General features: G+C 49.0%; 1 protein-coding gene and 1 non-coding gene across 3 annotated transcripts in view; both read left to right on the forward strand.

Moving 5' to 3' along the window:
* HIP1 (huntingtin interacting protein 1) overlaps positions 1 to 16,330 on the forward strand; it is a 153,218-nt gene that overhangs the window by 89,707 nt on the left and 47,181 nt on the right. For both annotated transcript variants that reach the window (XM_033839212.2, XM_033839213.2), the window contains exons 2-4: positions 11,549 to 11,612; positions 15,639 to 15,781; positions 16,020 to 16,076. In XM_033839212.2, coding sequence (XP_033695103.1) covers positions 11,549 to 11,612; positions 15,639 to 15,781; positions 16,020 to 16,076 — 264 coding nt within the window. The remainder of the gene's footprint in view (positions 1 to 11,548; positions 11,613 to 15,638; positions 15,782 to 16,019; positions 16,077 to 16,330) is intronic.
* LOC117308364 (small nucleolar RNA SNORA25) lies at positions 14,148 to 14,280 on the forward strand. The gene has a single exon (XR_004522348.1). It is a non-coding gene; the product is annotated as a small nucleolar RNA SNORA25 (small nucleolar RNA).

Here is a 16,330-nt window from a genome sequence, read left to right on the forward strand (position 1 = left end):
AAGGAAAGAATAGAAAGAGGAACAGGAAGAGGACCGTCTTTATCTCCCTATAAACAGTTAACTCTTTGGCGACAAGATCCACTTTCTCCCGCGTCTCCAGCGGCACTGGGTATGGTGTCCTGCACCCAGGCAGCGGGTCTGGGTACAGGGATCATCCCTCACAGTCTGGGAGGGGCCCACCTGGAGTTGTGTAGCATAGTCCTACAGCCTAGGTGGCGGCCCTGCCCTGCAAAAAGGAGGTATTCAGTCAGAATCATAATTCCTCCGTGTTTTCCACCTTTAAAAAAAAAATTGTTTTACACATAACGTAAAACTCAGCCAATATAAAGTATATAATCCTGTAGCATTTAGTACATTCATGATGTTGTGCCACCAATCACAACTATCTAGCTTCAGCACATTTTTTTCATCGCCCCAAGAGGAAACCCTGTACCCATCAAGCAGTCACTCCCCATTCCCCCTCCTACCTGAATCTGGCAACTAGCAGTCTGCTCTCTGTCTCATGGATTTGCCTATCCTGGGTATTTTGTATAAATGGAATCATACAATATGTGACATTTTTTGTCTGGCTTCTTAGCATCATGTTTTTGAGATTCATCCCTGTTGTAGCCTAATCAGTTCCTCCTTTTTGTGTGTGGGGGTGTGTTTTTATCGTGGTAAAAATGTACATACCATAAAATGTACCATTTTAATCACTTATAAGTGTACAGTTCAGTGGCATTGGGTACTTCCACATTGCTGTGTGACCATCACCACCATCCCTCTCCAGAAGTTTTTCATCTTCCCAAACTGAAACTCTGTCCCCATTCAACAATAACGCTCCACTTCCCCCTCCTCCCAGCCCCTGGCAAACACCATTCTACCTGTGTCTCTCTGAATGTGACTGCTCTAGGTACCTCATATAAGTGGAATCCAACAGGGTCTGTCCTTTTGTGATGGGCCTATCTCACTCAGCATAATGTCCTCAAGGTTCAACCATGTTGTAGCAGGTGTCAGGATTTCCTTCCTTTCAGGGCTGAATAATATTCCATTGTGTGGATAGACCATGTTCTGTGTACCCATTCCTCTGTGGATGGACACTTGGATGGCTTCCCCCAGTGTTTTCCACTTTGGTTGCTTGTTTCTTCAGTTGTTCTGGGTGCTTCACAGTCCTGGCCACCCTGCTCCCAACACAGGTTTGTACACCTATTACAGAGTTGATTGACATTTTTTAATCTTCTCAACTTTCTTACTCCATCTTCCCCTCTAGATTATCAGACTGCAGAAGAGCGAGTGCCTTTCCTTTTGCTAAACCCTTCGAAATCTGCATGACCCAGATAATTAGATTACTCACCACCTCCCCAGAAGCCAGAGGAAGGTTGGGGGCTTTAGAATGGGAGGGGAGGGAGAGATGTGATCCTAATTTCAATAGTCCTCAGCTTATGAAGTAGATAAGACTCACAAAATACTAAAAAAAAAAAAAAGAGAAAAAAATACTCTTAGTCTGTTCAGGCTGCCATAATAAAATGTCATAGACTGGGTGGCTTAAACAATAGGAATTTATTTCTCACAGTGCTGGAGGCTGGGAAGTCCAAGAGCAAGGTGCTGGCTGATTTGGATCTCCATGAGGGCTCCCTTCGTGACTTGTAGACGGCCACCTTCTTGTTGTGTCCTCATGTTGTGGAGAAAAAGAGAGCAAGAGAAAGGGAACCTGCTCTGGTGTCTCTTTTTTAAGGTCACTAATCTCATCATGGGGGCCCCATCCTCATGACCTCATCTAACCCTAAGTACTGCCCAAAGGCTCCAGGTATCATCACACTGGAGGTTAGGGTTTCAACATACAAATTTGGGGGGCACACATACCTTTTCCATAGCACATACCTTTTATAAAAAGCATTTAAATGAGGCAAAGTATTTAGCCATATGGAGCCTAGCTAAGTGCTAAAGGATTGTAAGAAAGGATAACTGGATATCATTAGTTAAGGCAGCTTATATTTAAATATCAGCAAGATTTTTCATTGGAGAGAAAGAAATGTGACTTGGGAAGGGGACGATGGAGGTTCCTAGACAGGTGAGTGGAACAAACAAGGTATCACGTGGTGATGAGGATGTCTACTTGGAGAGGGCCGGGCCGAGCAGCCTTTTTCCTCTGTCAGCCCATCCACGTGTCAGGCACAGTGTGTGCACTGGGGGGGAACAGCAGGATCACACGGTCCCTGCCAGCACAGAGCTCACTGTCTAGTGGTGAGACCTACAACAAGCAAAGGAACCAACAAGGGAATTTCAGGTTGAGATAAGAGCCTCTACAGGAAATAACCAAGATGGTTGTGTCATGATAAAGAGGTACTGCAGGCCAAGGGGTGGGGAGATGCTTTAGATTAGAGAGGCTGCCTAGGAGGTGGTATTTGAACAGCCGGGAAAAGAAGGAACATCCAGCCTTGCAAAGAATGGGAGGCAAAAATCTGACCATTCCAGGCATAAGGAGCATCAGAGACAGAAAGAATTTTAAATGTTTGAAGAACAAAGAGGCAGCCCATGTGGTCGGGGTGTAACAAGTAAGAGGGCAAATGGGAGTTGACGCTGGTGTAGGGCTTTGTCCGCCGTGTGGGAGGGCAGGCTTCATTGGTGGTGGTGGGTTCTGCGGCAGGTGGCGTGATCTCAGGTGTGGTTTATCAAGATCACTCTGGCTGCTGGGCAGAGAGCCACTTGGGGAGGGCTAATCCACTTGGGAAGCTATTTCAGTGGTCCAGTGGGGACATGATAGAGGTTTGGGCTTGGCTGGAGGCAGAGGAGATGGAGAGATAACAGAGGGATTTGGGAGGCGGAAAGGGCAGCATTGCTGATGGGTTGGATGGGAGCATTGAGACAAAGGCAGCAGTTAAGGGTGACTTCTAGGGAGACTGGGAGAGGAATAGTTGGGCAGTGGGGCATGTTGGCAGAAATGAAGAGTTCAAAGCCATGGGCCTGGTTGAGATCACTCAGGAGCAGTAGAGATCTGGGGCGCAGCTGCTGTGGGGTAGAAAGCAAGGCAGGGGACTTCCCTGGAGGTCCAGGGGTTAGGACTCCATGCTTCCACTGCAGGGGGCTCGGGTTCGATCCCTGGTCAGGGAACTAAGATATCCCGCATGCCACATGGTGTAGCCAAAAAGTAAGAAAAAAAAAGAAAGTCAGGCAGGTGGATGGCATTGAGGCTGCCGAGTAGCTGAAGGTAGCACAGTGTGGGGACAGGGACCTGGGTTTGAATTCTGGCTCCACCTGTGGCTGCCTTTGCTTCTTTGGGCCACCTGACTTGGAAAATGGGTCAGATTCCCTGCCCTCTAGGGGAGGGGGGATCAGAAGCAAATCCCCAAGTGCAGCGCCTGGTAGAGGCTCAGCTGCTACCCCTAATCAATCCGGTGACAACAGTGACGACATTCTATTATTATTATTTCTGATCAAGAGAAGAATTCAACAGACTTGACGTCGGACATCCACTTCCAAGTGTCACAGCCAAGACCAGAGCAGTCTCAGTGCTGAAGGCTATGTTCGGTCTTCTGTGCCTTGCTTGTCTCTTCCCTGAGACTCGTGTGACTGCGACTCGGTTCTGAATCTGTCATCCTCACTCAGGCTGCCCCCACCTTTACCATGACGTGCCCCAGCAGTCTTTTGAGTCTGTCTCTCTCCGGCATCAGAGCCCACCCTCCCCATCGCCAGCCTCGTTCTTCTCCAGGAGGAGCTGACGGCCCAAAGCATCCCTTTCTGCCCTGCGCAGCAGGTATTAACAGGACCACCTGCCTCATCTGTTTACCCCAAGCCTCCAAACCTGACGCGGTGAGGGATGCAGCGTGCAGCCCCCGTGCTGGGCAGCATCACCAAGGCCATCGGTGGTGGCCACCTCTGGCTTTGCTGAGCAAATGCCTACCGCCCACTGATGCCCTTTTCATTCCTTCTGTGTCCTTTCTAGCCTACTTCCTCCTTTCTCCTTCTGCCCTGCCTGGTCGCAGGTTTTCCTACACTTGGCCCAGGCACTGGGTCCTCCGGTCCCTGGCTTTGGGACCTGCCTCCCGCACCGGGCACATCCTCCGTGCCTGCCCCTGCCATGGAACCTTTGCGAGCCAGCCCGGCCTTGGCAGCCCAAGCGCTGGTCCCTGCCAGCAGCTGTGTGCGTGACCTGACTGTGGCCAGCTGCCCCCGCAGCACGGGCCCAGGCCTGGCCCCCCGCAGAAGCAAGGCCCGAAGTTTCCCCATTGGCTGCAGCCTGGCTGAGGCTGTCCTGAGGGAGCAGAGGACAGGGATGGGGGCGGTGGGGGGGGCGGGGAGCGGAAAGCCGCCCTTCCTACGGTGCCTGCTGATAATTGGCCCTCCGGAACCAGCCTGGGACACGAGGGCCAGCTGGGTCAGGAAGTGGTGTACAATGCTGCTCTTTCAGGGGGGACACTGCACGGTCTGAGGTCCTGTGTGACTCCGGCGAAATCTGTAGAACAGCCTGTTCTCAGAGGATGTTCTCTAACCTAGGCCGGAGGTGGGCAGCGGAGCCCCGAATTTCTCACCCTCTGCCCTGGGAGCGCCCCCCAGGCATCGCCCAGCTCCGAACCCAATTATTTAGTTCAGAGAGAGTCTGGGGAGGGGAGGGACAGAGCAGATTTTCTCAAGAGACCATGAATCACACACCTGGTACTTTTTAGAGGCAGGTGCACTGGGAAGCTGTCATTAAGTCCTTAATGATTTAATAATTTATTAAGACTCTGCCCCGCCTTAGCAGCTGCGGGCCCACGAGGTCAGAAGGCAGGGTCCTCGCCCTTGGGATTTTAATCTTGGCGGGGAGGTAAGACAATATACTTGTTGTCAAACACACGAAGAGAAATGGGAATTTAAAAAGAAAGAAGGAACGAATTCGAAATGATTGGCCAGAGTGGCCTCGCAGGTCTAAAGGAAGGTCAAGTTTGGACTGTGCTCAGAAGACGGGGCAGGATTTGGGATGCAGAAGGAAGTGAGGGGCGTGTGACGCAGGGTGGCATCCCAGGCACCGAGCATTGCACAAGTACAGGAAACTCAGCCTAGCGTGGAACTTCCGCCCTGGATGTGTCCGGTGTCTGAGATTCCGAGGGCCCTGGAGGACCACAGCCTGCCTTTACGGGCCCAGGGGCTCAGCCCTGCCTCTGAGCCCGAAAAGCCTGCTACAGAAACCGGGTGGTGGGCCTGCAGCTGTGGGCTGGACCCTGCCCGACTTCTCAGTAGGGAAGCGTTGATTGGAGAACTTTGGGCATGTTGGCTGCAGTGGGTGGGCACTCCCAGGAACCTGCCAGAGCTGCAAGAGAAGGGTCTGTGGCAGTCCTGACCAGGGCAGCCAAGGCTTGCAGGTGTCTTGTAGCTATTGATTTGGGTAGAGACTTCGTTCCATAGCCCAGGGCTAGGCTAGGTGCTGTGTTGGGGTCCTGGGCTCGTACTGGGGCTGTGACTCTGAATGTCCACACAGAAGTTGTTTCACACTTTCCTTTTTCAGGGCACTGAAAAGGTACCTCCTCAAATTCAGGAGGACGGAGTGGCGTTTGCATCCGGTCCCTCCCCTGCTTCAAGAGCCTTCCATTGGGACTTCCCTGGTGGTCCAGTGGTTAGGACTCCATGCTTCCACTGCAGGGGACATGGGTTCAGTCCCTGGTCAGGGAACTAAGATCCCGCATGCCACAGCACGGCCAAAAATAAAAAACAGAAGAGCCTTCTGTGGATCTCAGTGTCCACCAGGTCACAATTTCTTGCCCTTATATCCAAAGCCCACCATCATCTGAAGGACATTTACAGAGTCTAACAGTGAGAAGGAACCTAAAAATCACCTAATCCAGCCTGAGCCTGTAAGTCTTTTTCACAGTAACCCTAAGAAGACGTTGCCATGCCTCTGCCTGTATACTTCTCATAATGGGGAATTCTCTCTTTCATGAGACAGCTTTAAGTTTATCCAAAAACGGCCTGACTATACTTCTACCCGTCGGTCTAGTTTTGATCTTTGGAATTATTCTTCCTTCCACATGACCACCTTTAAGAATATTGATATTCCTCTAAGTTGTCTTCAGGCCCCAGGCTTATCCCAGCCCAGGTCACTCTCTTTTAGAAGTAGTCTAGTTTGTTGGTTTCCTCCATAATGTACAAGGTCTAAAACTGAATAGTGTTTCACATGTGAATTTATCTTCATAAGGAATTAGAACCATCCCCTCCCTCATTCGGAACACTGTACTCCTTTTAATACATCCAGAGCCAGACTTGCATGGTGATCAGCCACATCACAGCATTGCTTATATTAAGTTGGCAGCCAAATAAAACACCTAAATCATTTTCACAGGTGCTGCTTTGACTCATATGTCCCCTGTGCCAGCGAGTTTAGACCTAAATATAGGAAACTTCGTTTATACCTGCTAGATTGCATCTAGTGAAGTTTCACCCATTTTTCCAGTCTGTGGAAATCATTTGGACTCTGGTTCTGTGTCTCTGTGGTGTGGAGGGCCATGTCTCATGTGGGGATTGTGATCCAGAGCCTGAGCTGTGGAGCCCCACTTCCGAGTCTGAGTTCCAGCTCTACACTGGCCGGTAGAGCAGCCTTGGGCAATTTACATAGCCTTTCTAAGCCTTGGTTTCCTCATCTGTAAAATGAAGATGATTAATACTAATACTCACTCGTAGGATGTAGAAGTTATAAGACTTTAATGAGATAATTCGTACAAAATACTTATTAACCCAGGGCTGGGTAGTAAGCACTCATTAGCTGCCATTATCTTGATGATTAGAACCACTGCTACTGCCAGTTCACTTCCTCAATCTTTTAAAAATGACTGTTTCTCACCCCAAGCCCCCCCAGCCTCATTGTCCTTTGCTTACAGTGTCCCCTCAGCCCCAGATGCCTGCCTCGTTCTGCCACCTGCCCAGCTTCAAAACCTCTGCAGCATCTTTGATTCTTCCTTCTGTTATGTTCCCTGTAACTGGGAGCTCCTACTGGCCAGTCCTATTGGAGTTGCTTCATAGCCCACCTTGTGTCGGGTTCTTTCCATTTCACTTCCATCTTTTAGGTTGAGGCCTTTTTTCCTTCACTTCTCTGCTATTAATAGCTGCCTCCTTCAACTCTCTTCCCTTCAGCTGCTTCCGTCCTTTCCCGCCCCCTCCGAAGCCCACTGGCCCCCCGCACTCAGTGCTACCTCCCTTTCTGCCTTCACGCCCCGTTCTGCCCTTGCACACACGTGGCCCTGCAGCAGAACCGGCCCTCGCGTTCCAAGCCTTTCCGGAGCTGGGCTCGAGGATCCGACCACCAGAATAGTATGACCTTGGGCAAGTGGCTTAGCCTTTCTGTGCAACAACCGTAAGTGCCCCTTGAAGCTGTAGGCAGCGTCATTGAGAGAAGTCAGTCAATGGCAGGGGAGGCACCGGGGACAGACAGGTGACCCCTTTCTTCCTTAGACAAAGTTTCCCTGGGCAGCATCGCAGTTTCACAGGATCTCTCCTTCCTTTCAACATGTGGAGTACAGGATATTTTCAGTTTTCAGACACACACACACACACACACACACACACACACACACACACACACACAGTCTACAGTTACAAACTCATGGTATATTATTTTATGTGGCTTAAGGGAATTTTAAGGATTTTTTGTTTGTTTTTGTAAGCAAGGCTCATACTGACCACAATTGCTTGGGCAATTGGTCTTTGGTCCATCAGTATAAATAGATATTTGTGGACCAAGTCTAAACCCCACCCATCACAGTCCTCCCTCAAGGCCCTGACGCAGTTTCTAGCATTTCCAGCCAACATGGATTTCTCTTTTTCCATCACAGCCTGTGCTACTGGCTGTCTCTACCAACCCCCTAGAAATTGACCACATCCAGTTCACACCCTACTGGATTTGCATCTCTTGGTGTCATCTTACGTATTTAGGTCCCTTATAACTCCTTATGAACGCAGGCAACCTTTAAAGGCTCAGCAAATGTGGTCACTTTGCCCAGAGGTCTGTCTGCAGCCAGGATCCCATCATTGTTCTAGAGCCAGGAGAGAAACATAGTTGAAAGCATGTAACTCACCTGAGGAAATCTGAAGGAAAGAGGATGACGTGGGACAGGCATGGAAGAAGGAGCTGAGAAACAAGGTCCAAGGAAGGACTTGTGAAGAGGAAGCTGGAAGTGCTGGGTCTCCACAGGACACAAGTGCTGCCTCACTGGGAGATTTTAGGGGGATAAACTTTTTACTTCTTTCTTGCAGCATCTCTTATATGAGATTCCTTCTGGACTGGTCTTACCGATGCACTGACAGCCAACAGCTGTGCTCAGTGGCGCCCCCTGCGTGTGCTGTAGGGGAGAGGGAAAGGAGTATCTGCACTTTCCTTGTCTTCGGAGGTGACTGAGCATGATGGGGAAAGGACCCTGTGTTAGTCTCCTGGGGCTGCCATAACGAATTACCACATAGTGTGTGGCTTAAAACAACAGAAATTTGTTCTCTCCCAGTTCTGGAGGCTAGAAGGTCAAAATAAGGGTGTCAGCAGGGCCACGATCCCTTTGGAGGCTCTAGGGAAGAATCCATCCTTGCCTCTTCCTAACTTCTGGTGGTTGCTGGCCATCTTTCGCATTCCTTGGCTTGTAGACACATCACTTTAGTGTCAGCTTCCATCTTCACATGGCTGTCTTCTTCCTGAGTGTCTGTGTGCCTGTGTCTTCACCTGGCCTCCTTATAAGGGCACCAGTCATACTGGATTTAGGACTCACCCTAATCCAGTATGACATCATCTTAACTAATTACATCTGCAAAGACCCTGTTTCCAAATGAGATCACATTCACAGGCGCTGGGGGATTTGAACTTGAACGTGTCTTCTTTAATAGCTTATGCTATTAAAGAAGTTGAGTCTGGCTGACAGACATAGAAAACAAATTTATGGTTACCAAAAGGGATGGGGGAGGGAGGTAGATAAATTAGGAGTTTGGGATTAACGTGTACACACTACTATATATTGGGTTGGCCAAAAAGTTCGTTCGGTTAGTGAATACGTTGTTCAATAAAGCTCTTCGTGAAAATGAAAAACATCTTTTATTTGTACTTAAAACCGAATGAATTTTTTGGCGAACCCAATATAAAATAGGTAAACAACAAGAATCTACTGTAGAGCATAGGGAACTATACTCAATATCTTATAATAACCTACATGGGAAAAGAATCTGAAAAGGAATATATATATATATGTATAACTGAATCACTTTGCTGTACACTTGAAACTAACACAACATTGTAAATTAACTACATCTCAATTAAAAAAAAGAGTTGATTCTGGTAGAGGGAAAAAAAATACGTGCTATAGTGGACTTAAAGAACACACCCAAAAGTTATGTAAACCAGATGTAAAAGACCATATCTTGGTATAAAACCTATTTTGTACCAAATATATTCATACACATATACATGTACATATACATATATGACATATACATAAGTATGTATTTTTTCCAGATGAAGATTCAAACACAATAAAATACAAACAATAAAACACTTAGAGGAAAATGTAAGCGTCTACCAGTATAAACATGGGGCAGGAGAAACTGTAAGTAAACATAGAAGCTATAAAAGGTAAGATGAACATACTTCACTAGGTAAGGCAATCAACAACCATGGGAACATATAAGAAAATACTCAAAACTTACTAGCAGTCAGGAAATTACAAGTTCATGATGAAATGTCGCTACACCCGTAAGACCGGCAAAAATGAAAAGAAGTGATAACCCCCGTCGGAGGGGATACTTTTGAACATCGCCAGTGGAAATGTGATTGTTAGAGCCTGTTTACAAAGCGTGGTGGCAGCCTTGTTTAGATCCCGATTAGAACAGTTGCAAGAAAGTTGTTTGTTTTTTTAACACAGGAGAGAAATGTGAACACTAACCATTTGATGACATTAAGAAATTATCCTTAAAACTTTAGGTGTGATCATAGTATTATGGTTAAATTTTAGAGTCTTTTTTTTTTTTCTTAGAAGTTCTTACTGAAATATTTACTGGTAAAATGGTATAACGCCTAGAATTTACTTCAGATAATCCAGGGAGCAAGGGAATCAGTGACCAATGGTATAAAGCAAGGGTCAGTGCACTAGAGGTGCAGGCCAAATCCAGACCACCTCCTGGTTTTGTAAATAAAGTTTTATTGGAATTCAGCCACAGTCATTCAGTTCCGTATTCATTTAGTATCGCTGAGGTGGCTTTTTCCCTCCAGCAGCAGAGCTGAATAGTTGTGATGGAGAGCATGTGACTTGCAAAGCCTAAAATATTTACTAACTGGCTCTACAGAAAATGTTTGTGACCCCTCACCCATAAGGGTGCATGTTTGGATGCAAGTTCATAATAATTGGTTGGTGCTGGGGACTGACTATATGAGGGCTTATTAGACTAATCATCATATTTGTGTGTGCTTGGACTTTTCCATAATGAAAAGTTTAAAAAAAAAAAAAAGTGGACCCAGTAATCTCACTCCTAGTACTCTATCCCTTGGAAACGAAAGCCTCAATTAATAAGGATATATGTATAAGAATGTTTACTAAAATAGTTTACTGGAAATAAATTGCCTCCCAATACGGGATGCTATAAATGACATCCACCCCCGCCATGGAATATTATGTTATCTTTTTAAAGAATGAGCTAGCGTTTTACCAGTTCACTTGGAGAATGTTTCATGGGATATTTTCAAGGGAGAAGAGCAAGATGTGAAAAAGTCTGTGCATGACAGTCCCAGTTTTATAGAACAGTGACAAAAATAAGCCCTTCGGAATGTAGGGTGTGTGTGTGTGCGTGCGTGCGTGCACGCGTGCAGGATGCATAACGGGTTGCTAACATGGGTTGGGGGTAGAATGATGTCTGTGGAAGGAAGCAAAGCAAAACAGAAAAAGGCTGTATTTCAAAAAACAGCCCACACGATACGATCCCATGTATGTGTGTGTGTAAGTTATATTTACAGGTATAACGTGCTTTGCTTACTTCAGAAGAGAGTTACGATTTTTAAAACGACCAGAAAGGAGTGAATATTCGTCCTGCCCTATGATAGAAGTAAGAAAATAAAAGGGAATTTGGTTAGGAGCTGGAAAGTGCCCAAGAGCAGGGAAACAAGAGAGGAGAGTGACCACTGTCAACCCGGGCCAGCTAGGGTAGGCTCCATGGAAGGTTCTAGCTGTGAGAGAGGGGGTAGCTGGACGGTCTTTGAGCCACAGCCCCTCCCTGATCTCAGCGCCTCTTCCTCCTGCTCCCGGAGAAATAATGTTTCCCTGGAGGATGAAAGGCATCCCTTTGTGCAGGCTTTAATTGCCATGTTGGGCCAAGTGAATGAGTGGCATGCGGGCGCAGCAGCTGGGCACAGCCAATGCCAGGCAGCAAAGCCCTCTGCCTTAGGACAGCCCGGGCCAGCTGGCCTGGGAGTGCTGCCCACCTCTGCCCCCCGCAGGGGGGCCCTGCAAGGGAACAGTGGAGCAGAGGGGTCTGCGGAGGGAGGAGAAGGGGCGGGGCGTCTGGGAGGGTCCCAGCCACTGTCAGAAGCTTATTCATCTCATCCTCCTTCCCCTCCCCCCTCCCTCTTGTTTTTCAGACTGTCAGCATCAATAAGGCCATTAATACACAGGAAGTGGCTGTAAAGGAAAAACACGCCAGAAATATCCTTTTAGATGTTGCTTGGAGGACCGACCCCAAGGGGGGTCAGATGGGGGGGCGGGGGGGGGCGAATGAGGTCGGGGTGAGGCATCCTTGCTCAGCTTCAGGAAGGAAAACTGCCCCCCACCGGCCAGGCCCCAGCAGGGTCTGAACAGTGTGGGTTGGCAACAGCTGGCCTCAGAACCCACAGCCTGTAGAGGTGGAAGGGACCAAAGCGGCCATCTGGCCCAGTCTCGCCTCTCTCCTGGGACTCAGCTTTTCAGAACTACCGAGTCCTTTGAATTTACTCTCCTTTGAGAGATTTCCTCGGGGCACCAGAGGGGTTTTCACCTGTACCATCAAAGCGCTCTGGCCCTGCACCTTGCCACACTGACCACCCCCTTGGAGACATGCTCAGATGCCCTTCTCTGAACATGAAAGCAAAACAGAGGCCTTGGCGGCAGCGGTTGGCCTTAAGCCGACACAAGGGCTCTACCATGGAAATCAGAGCCACTTGTGTGAACTGGTTCACCCCAAACCAGAGGGAAGAAGATGAGAAGGTCAGGGTGGACTAGGGAACTGGTGATTTGAAGATTTTCGCCAAGTCCCCCACGCCAAGTTGGTGGAGGTCCTAGGCAACCACCGTCATGGGTCTGTGGCTTTGGAGGGAAGTGCAGGCCACCTGGCCGATGGATTCCTCGGGACCTGCCCTTGAGGTCAAGTCCAGGTGCTCGAGGGCTAATCCCCGAATCCTGGAGGAGAGGCTGCCAGTGGGCCAAGGCTCGGTCTCTGTGTGTGCTGGGGCCAAGCACAGGGCAAGGGGAGGCTGGGCTTCTGTCTGCGCTGGGAAGTTCCTTCTTGCCGGGGCTCAGCATGGTGGCTGCACCACAGCCAGCTGGGTTGGAACAACCTGTCTTGAAGTCATCCCACCCCCGCCCCTCCGTGGAGGAGACCCTCCAGGTTAGAAGGCCATGGAAGCCCAGCACTGCCAGTGCGATGCCCAGAACAGGTCAGGCCCTCAGGAAATGTGGCTAAGAGCATGTACTGCTCTTCACTGGAAGGAAAGCAGCTTGTCTTTAGCAGAATATGCTTTGGTTGGAATTAGGGCTTTGCTGCAAGATGGGGCTGTAGAACCTCTACCGGGTACCCCAGAAGCCTGGCCCAACCGTGAGCCTAGCCGGACCTTGCCTTTTTATGCCCTTGATGCTTTACTGAGTCAAGAAAACCAAACCAAGAAAAGCCCTCATTATTGGTGGCCCAATTGATTTTCACAGGGAGTGACCCAGTCTTGACCCTTCCCTGCTAAGAATACTGATCAGTCAGCCTGGTGCAAGATATGAAGTAAGAGAGAGACAGTTGTCACAGGACAGTGTGCTCCTCTGGATGGGTGTGAGCACAGAGAGGGCCAGGCCTGTAGTGGCCGGGCCAGGTCACACCTTGCCAGGGAGGCTCCCTGGGGCCATGGAACAGACCTAGAGGGAGATTCTGAAATCTCATCTCTGGGGCTCTCTGACTTTCTCTGGGACCTCGAGTGGGCCCCGTGGGACCTCTGTGAGCCTTAATTCCCTTGTCTGTCAAATGAAAGTGTTGGCTAAAGAAGCTTTCAAAGGCCTAACATTCCAGCTCTGACATTCTGGGAGTCTCTCTGCCTCACAATTTCTAAGGGGTGGATAAATGTTGAAAAGATCCGCTCCATACAGTAGGGTTTTACAGCCTAAAGATCTCACAAAACATTTATTCTTTATCAGTACTTTTAAAGAACACCAGCTACCCTCATTACCCACTGAACGAGCATTTGGAAACCTGGCTTCATTGAGAAATACTGTTCAGACAACCATCTATCCCTAGTGCCTGACTGGTGAACAGGTTGACACCCCCGACTGTGGTATCCACTCCTGGAGGGCTGAGGACTGAAGTCTTACTTTCTTTATATCCCCAAGTGCCTGACACGAATTGGGTGCGTTAAAATGCTTAGAAAATTAAAGAAAGACAGAAAGGTCTGCTTGCCTCTTTGCAAGCCGGGGTGCCCGGCCAGCTCCACACGTCCCTGGCTTCTGTTTCGGGAGATTGCTCTCCGGTAAAGGAGCCGCAACCTACTGTGAGAAATCATCTCAGTGGAGGGTAGGGGGCTGTCCGTCTCTCCTCTTGGCTTCCTTCTAGTCCCAGGGGGCTGTGCCTGAGGTGAAACCATAAGTTATTTCAGAATCACTCTAAGACCAAAAGCTGATTTCAGCTTCTAGACCCAAAAGTCCGTTTTCAAGGCAGCCCCTCTCAAAATGCAAATTTCAGTCCAGGGAGGGAACTTTACCACACTTTCCAGCTCAGAAGCAAAACAACATGTCTTTCGGGTGAGTCTCATAGTTTCTAACCTGAGGCAAGTCTTTCCTTAAATGGTGCAGTGCTTCTTACCTGAGCCTGGATTAAAAAGCCGAAAGTTCTGAGGACATTGCCATACTTGGGGTTAATGGTGCCCGGTTACCGGGTGTGTGAGGCCTGTGTAAGCATCCATTACAAAAGAAATGTGGAAATCCTCTACTTGCCTCAGAAAGGGCTCCCTTAGGTCATTTCAGAGAGGGCTGATGGGACTAAATCCAGGAGCTCTTAACGCTGTGACCAAAGATTGAGTTCTCTATTGGATATAATATTAATAGTAACTCGGTAGTGCTGTGTTTTCCTGATGGAGATACAAGCCACTCATCTATGATTGGTGATGTGGGAAAGTAAAAATAAATGTAAATGTCTTCCAAGTTAAAAAACAGTGGGGGGGGGGGCTCCCTAATTACGGAGGCCTGGAGCTCTGTTAAAGTCACTCGAGGCCAGAAGGACATTTATTACACGCAAAGCATGGCAGGCACTCCATGTGGCGGGTGTGTTTGGAATTGGATCTCAGAAGGAAGTGGCCCCAGGAGTCCGCATACAGGGAATTCAAGGTGTTGGGAAATGAAGGCACCCCTGAACGAGGCCAGGAAGGTTTTTAGAAGAGGTGGAGTGAAAGCGTCATTTTATTTACTTATTTATTTATTTACTTATTTATGGCTGTGTTGGGTCTTCGTTGCTGCGTGTGGGCTTTCTCTAGTTGTGGTGAGCAGGGGCTACTCTTCGTTGCGGTGCACAGGCTTCACACTGTGGTGGCTTCTCTTGTTGCTGAGCACGGGCTCTAGGCGTGCAGGCTTCAGTGGTTGTGGCACACGGGTTCAGTAGTTGTGGCTCACGGGCTCTAGAGCGCAGGCTCAGTAGTTGTGGCACACGGGCTTAGTTGCTCCACGGCACGTGGGATCTTCCCGGCCAGGGCTCGAACCTGTGTCCCCTGCATTGGCAGGCGGATTCTTAACCACTGCGCCACCAGGGAAGTCCCGAAAGTGTCATTTTTAAATTTAGGGAAAATACATTTTAAACAAAGACTGCCTCTTTCAGGGTAAGAGCACAATGCCTAATGGGAGAGGAGATAGACGCTACCTGGAAGAGAAGCCAAGGGTATCAGTAGCCAGGGGGTAGGGTCCCCAGCAGGGGCCAGGGCACTTGAAGAGCTGAAGCACACCCTTGCTTTGGAATAGTGCATAAGAAAGAATTTTGAGAGGCTGTATTGTGTTGTTAAAATGTTAGTGTAATTATACACACACACCACACCCTCCACTCACCTCCCCACAAAGGCCCTACCACAAACTCGGCAAACCTAGAGGAAGGGCAGAGTCTGTCTTTCCACAGCAAAGCCCTAATTCCAACCGAAGCATCTTCCCACTAAAGGCCAACCAGAGCCACTGCTGGCCCAGAATGCACTTATGCAAGTTAGGAAAAGACACCCCTCCCAAAAGACATGGCCGTCTCTTTGGAAATCATCTAATAAAATGGATTTTATTAGAAGGAAGCACTTTTTTGCCATCTGCCAAAAAACTGCCAGGATACTTGTACAGATCTGTGATGCCTTCATTATAAGCGGTGGCCTCTGATGGGTAGTGCCAGGCGCCATGAACAACACACAGCCCCCACGATGGCCTTTAGAGGCTTCATCCCAGGGTTGGTTGCCTTTGTTTTCCATGACCTTCCCTCACCGTGCATACTGGGCACCCACCATGAAAAGGGGGCGCAGACCTTTTGGTCTGTTGTCAACCGGCTGCCCCTCTCCAGCAACGCTGTGCTCTGCTGGAAGTTCTGCCACGTGTTCCACAAACTCCTCCGGGATGGACACCCAAACGTGAGTTCCTGGGGCTGCAGCGGATGGGCAGGGATCCAGGGACCCATGTGGGGAAAGTGCAGTTGCCTGAGTCACAAGAGCCACTGTCCACTCTCGCACAGGGGATGGCAGCTGCCCCCATCTCCTGGCCTCTTGGGTACCAATTTCATAGAGGGCTTCGTCTCTGTCCCATCACCCTCTCTCCTCCACCCCAGACCCATGTTTCACCATCCTCTGTCTCCTCTCCTTCTCTCTCCAGGTCCTGAAGGACTCTCTGAGATACAAAAACGAATTGAGTGACATGAGCAGGATGTGGGTGAGTTTGGACACGCACCCAGGGGCCACCTGTGCCACCTTATCCTTTCCCAGAGGCCACAGAACAAGGACTGTGGAATGGAGCAAATTCATCTCTTTCAGCTTGTTTAACATTTCTCTCATGAACATCAGGGAGGGAGTCAGAGATGCCCCCAAATGGAACCATGATATCCACAGTCTTACCTGGGTCCCTGGAAGCTGTAGGGAAGTTCTAGGGCTTGGGAGCTTCTCCTGCCGATGGCAGTTCATGTCATA

The sequence above is a fragment of the Tursiops truncatus genome, chromosome 15 (assembly GCF_011762595.2).
Source record: "Tursiops truncatus isolate mTurTru1 chromosome 15, mTurTru1.mat.Y, whole genome shotgun sequence".
Taxonomy (NCBI): Eukaryota; Metazoa; Chordata; class Mammalia; order Artiodactyla; family Delphinidae; genus Tursiops; species Tursiops truncatus.